The following is a 4,820-nucleotide window of genomic DNA, read 5'->3' as shown; positions in this document are numbered from 1 at the left end:
TGATAAATGAAATTTTCCAAAATTTTCATTCTTATGGAGAATCTGCACACATCTTGCATTTTTGTCTGACAAATGATCAACACTATGTCACTGCACGCTACAAATGTCTGCAACTCCATATCTAAAAAAAAACCTAGGATGTGACAAACAAGTTCAATCCAACTGACATAATTAGAAAACTGTCAAAATTATGGATGATATAATTGTCGAAAAAATATTTCAAACTTTCATTCACCCCAGCCAGTAGCAGGAGGAATAGAACCTTCAATAATGGGAGCCATTGCTGGTGTAGGCGGTGCTGGAGCCGCATCCCAATCCCCTGTTAAAGAGGCTGCAGTAGAACAAAAGGGCGTCAAAAAAGTATAAAAGAAAATGTCGGAAAATATAACAGATGCCATACTAAATAAATGGTTTTCTTCCTAAACACTTGTATGTTAATAAGCACAGGTTGCAAATAATTCGATTATTACCCAAGAATAATGTCAAGGCAGCATTCCATCAAACAATTGAAGAATTGCATCCAAAGAACAATGACCAGTACAAGGAGTTAAATTCTTTAATACTAATAGACAAGTTACTAAACGAGGGCAGAATGGCATCTACCATATGTGATTCAAGTGGTTAAGCAAAGCAATCAAACAGTGTTATGAGAGGAAAACTACCAAACACATACACAGCCAATGCACAAAATCAGAACTGAAAACAATTTATAATTAACTTGGACCGTGTCAAATATGTTTCAAAAATCACGTTAGAAAATAACACCAGCCCATTAAATATGAAAAGATGTACCACGTAAATGAGATCATTTACATGATCTTGCATTTCAATAAACAAAGCAAAAACAAAATGAATAATTTAGTTCTACCTTGTTCTGGGGGAGTAGCCCAGGTGGCAGTACTGAGAGGAACTGCTGAAATAGATTGCTGAGCAGAATCAGCGTTCCAATGCGTTTCACCTTGAGCAGGCCATTCAGTAAGGGCGCCGCCACCAGAATAATCAGCATGATAATCTTGGGCAGCACCTGGTTCTTCTTCATCTTGCTGCTTAGCCTCCTCAGGCTCCCGATAGAAAAACAAATCCACCTGCACGTACAAATGATAGCGCATTTTACATTAGCAGTTTTGTTTTCAGACAATTCCACCAAAACAAAGCCTTATAGTTTCTTCCTCACCATCACATCCCATTTATGCCCAGCACGAATAGTTCCCCGCATCTGCAGAACCATCCTTGCCAAAAGCCAAAAGAGACATCCTATGCTATGCTTCCCCTTGTTGTTGGCGGGGATCCCAATATCAACATACCGCATTGGCGAATCAGTATCACAGAAAGCAATTGTTGGGATATTTCCTAGAGCAGCCTCCTTAATGGGCTGCAATCAGCTTTTTATAAGTGAGTAAAGACGGCAAACACCAGAGCAGCACAAGATAAAACAACGCATATAGATCATAAGAGTAAAACTATATAAATGTACTCATTCCATTAATTTCTATAGCACTTAAATTGTGGAAGGTGGTAATCACCTGGTGATCTGTCCTTGGATCAGTCAGGATAAGCAGCCGAGGCTCACTAAAAGAGGTCTGCAGCTGGTTGGTGAAGGTACCTGGAGTGTGCCTTCCAGCAATAGCATGGGCACCTGTGTACTGAGCGAACTTCAGAACTGCTCTTTGACCATATGGCCTTGCAGATTGTACAATTATGTCCTGAGGGTTCTCAATGGCAACAATAACCCGGGCTGCTAGCTGAAGCTTTTCCCAAGTTTTTCCCAGATTGATTATGTATATACCTAGGCCAAAGCACCAGTGATAAATTATTTGACAAATTTATGGGTAAGCAACACAATACAAGATTTTCCTACCATAAAATATAATAGTAATTCGCATTTAATTTACAGCTGATTTACCTCCAAAGTACCCTTAACTGTTAGAACTAAATTTTAACACATCCTTTAAAATTTGCAATCAAAACAAAACAATCTACTGTAGGAGTAAACAATACCAGCAACTATATTTAATCAAGCTTTAAAACCTATGAATTTGCAAGAAGAGATAATTTGGCATGGGAAACCCCTAACTTCTCACCCTCTGATGGCTTTAGAGAAGATACTATAAGCTAAGCATGGCATAAGCGTTCAGCCAATTCAAGTGGATTTTCATTCCCCTAACTTCTCACCCTCTGATGGCTTTCGAGAAGATACTATAAGCTAAGCATGACATAAGCGTTCAGCCAATTCGAGTGGATTTTCATTTTTCAGAAATTAATATAAAAAATTACCAAACTTTAAGTTGTTTCCGAACCCAGAAGATTTACCAAAACAAACAAACTACATTTGACAAACATACCCTTCAACATGTTTTGACCCAACTACAAACTATAAACTTAGCATCCTACGGGAATCAGAAGCAGATAAAGCCCCAAAAGAAACAAACTTAACCACACAGCATATCAACAGGAATCAGCTTTAACCAAAAACAAACTAAACCATTCGGCAAATCAGATCTCGCAATAAAACAGAACAAAGAAATGTATTTCTCGTTTGGTCATCCAGAACGAAAACCATAAAGTCACCAACCCCACCTGCAGCAACCTTTTCTCCTGATACGAGAAAATAACCAGTACCCATTATTCCAACCAGCAGAAAAAACCAAATTTCTCATTGTCCAAACAGACTAAAACACGCGCAAGAAAAAACCAACATAAGAAAAAAGTGAGAGATCTGAAAAAGTGAATCGAGAAATACCATCGTTACGTCTCTTGAAGACGTAACGCTCCATCTGGTAGTCGCAGTTTTTGGTGCCAAGGTGGACCTCGGCAGCCAACATCATCTGGATGTCGGCCTCCTTCTGCGAGAGCTGGCGAGGTGGGGCGTTGTTAGCCATGCTCGAGGAAAAGAAGTTTGAGAAGCACAGTGAAAACCCTAGCTTGAATGCGAAAGAGGCAGAGAGCCGCGGGGTTTTGTAATGGGTATAATAAAAGGATAAAAGGGCTTGAATGCGTGAGAGCTCCGCTGGGTTTTGTAATGGGTATAATAAAAGGATAAAAGGGCTTGAATGCGTGAGAGCTCCGCTGGGTTTTGTAATGGGTATAATAAAAAGTGATCGTTGTTTGTAAGAGCAAAATTACTACTTTTATCTATAATGACTATTTGTTAAAAACGTCATTAGATTAGCCAAAAAAAAATACAACATAAATATTTATTTGGAAGAGCCCAAAAAAAAAAAAAAAAAAGTTAAATGTAGCAGTACTTTTTAAGAGAAATTTTATTGTTTATTGTTTCTCTCATCTGTTTTCTCTTTTTCCCAATAAAGAGTAAACAAATAATATTTAAACGATATAGATCAAAATATAGCAAATCGGATGTAAGGGACCTTTACAAATTAATTAGCTAAATTAGATAAAGTAAGTTTTCAATAGTCATTTTGCTTAAAAATTTGGCTCCTCAATTGTGGATACTCTAATGGCTCAATGATGTCTTTGTCAATACTTGTATTTATAAAAGTTGCACGATATACAATTTGCTTTGAAATTTAAATTACAAATGTAACAAACTTGTCTTGACAATATTTAAATACACTTTGATTATTGGATAAGATGGTTATCTAATATTTCATTTGACGAGTCCATAATTTTAGTAATGAGGCTGTTCGGGGATTGTAAAAGCCGCCGACCTTGCTTGGACAATAGAGCTTTATTGAACACATACCAAGTCTCAGAATTCCATATCCCTTGCTTTTGGAATACCCATCCTACTCTACCTCATCCAATGAATCTACGAGTCCTTTGTTTGGTGCCCTACCAAAAATTCTGCATCAAAGCATTTATATCCAAACACAAGCCTTTCGGAAGGATAAAAACACTCATGCCATAAGTAGGTATGGTTTGAACAACGACTTTTGGCTTTCAACAAAAATTTTGTTACCGGTTTTAGAAATAAATTTAGCTTAGAGTCTCTCAACTTCCTTTATCTTTGCTCGCAAACATATTGGTTTACTCAAACTTGAAGAAGATATTCCAATAAGAAAAATGCTAAGTATTCTCATAATGTTCTCCTAGTACCTCCTAATTATAAGTGGTATTTTATTATTGTTTAAACAACAAAAAAAAAAAAGCCAAAATTAAAGTGGTTTTAATTGGAGAAAATAATTGGAGAACTGGTTGACAAATTTTTATTTTTTATTTATTTTTTTAAAATTAAATTCTACTTAAAACTAGGAGGACATTAAGAAAACACTAAGGCCCCGTTTGGTTCGCGGATTAGACCCTTGGATTGGACTAGCTAACACTAGGTATAGCTAGTCCTTTGTTTGGTAACACTCTATTCCTGGGAATAGTTATTCTCATGGGATTACTAATCCTATATACACGGGGTTAGCTAAGCCACTCAAAAACGAGTGGCTTAGCTAATCCTTTCCCGTGGGATTAAAATTATCGTGTAAATTGCCCACAAAAACCCCACCCTTCTAGCACCCACATCTCTCAAGGAGACTCTGCAAAACGATCTCCATCTCTCAAAGAGCAACGATCTCTCTTCTCTGCGCAAGCGATCTCTCTCCCCTTCTCTTCTCTTCGATTTCTCTTCTTTGTTTCTTGGTTATTTCATTCTCTCTATTTCTTGGATTTTTTTTTTCTCTGTAACGTTTCTCTGTTTTTTTTTTTTCTTTTGATTCTCTGTATCGTTTCTCTTTGATTCAGTTTAGGCTTTTTTTAAAAAAAATAAAAAAAAAATAAAAAAATAATTTTTATTTATTTTTTATTCTGTTTCTCCATCTCTCTTTCTCTATATTTTCTCAGTTTGATTTTTAATTCAATTATATATATAT

The 4,820-nt window shown here is 36.4% G+C and overlaps 1 protein-coding gene across 1 annotated transcript; it reads right to left on the bottom strand.

The window, feature by feature from the left end:
- Positions 1 to 2,999, bottom strand: LOC132191869 (small ribosomal subunit protein uS2-like). Its single transcript, XM_059606985.1, has 5 exons — positions 2,741 to 2,999; positions 1,524 to 1,786; positions 1,175 to 1,372; positions 869 to 1,085; positions 1 to 331 (listed from the first exon to the last, which is right to left on the bottom strand). Exons 1-5 carry the CDS (start codon positions 2,877 to 2,879, stop codon positions 228 to 230), a joined length of 921 nt encoding a protein of 306 aa, XP_059462968.1. The 5' UTR covers positions 2,880 to 2,999; the 3' UTR covers positions 1 to 227.
- Positions 3,000 to 4,820: the final 1,821 nt, after the last annotated feature.

Source organism: Corylus avellana, chromosome ca9, assembly GCF_901000735.1.
Source record: "Corylus avellana chromosome ca9, CavTom2PMs-1.0".
Lineage (NCBI taxonomy): Eukaryota > Viridiplantae > Streptophyta > Magnoliopsida > Fagales > Betulaceae > Corylus > Corylus avellana.
Note: the sequence above shows the minus strand (reverse complement) of the source record. Positions and strands in the feature narration are given on the sequence as shown.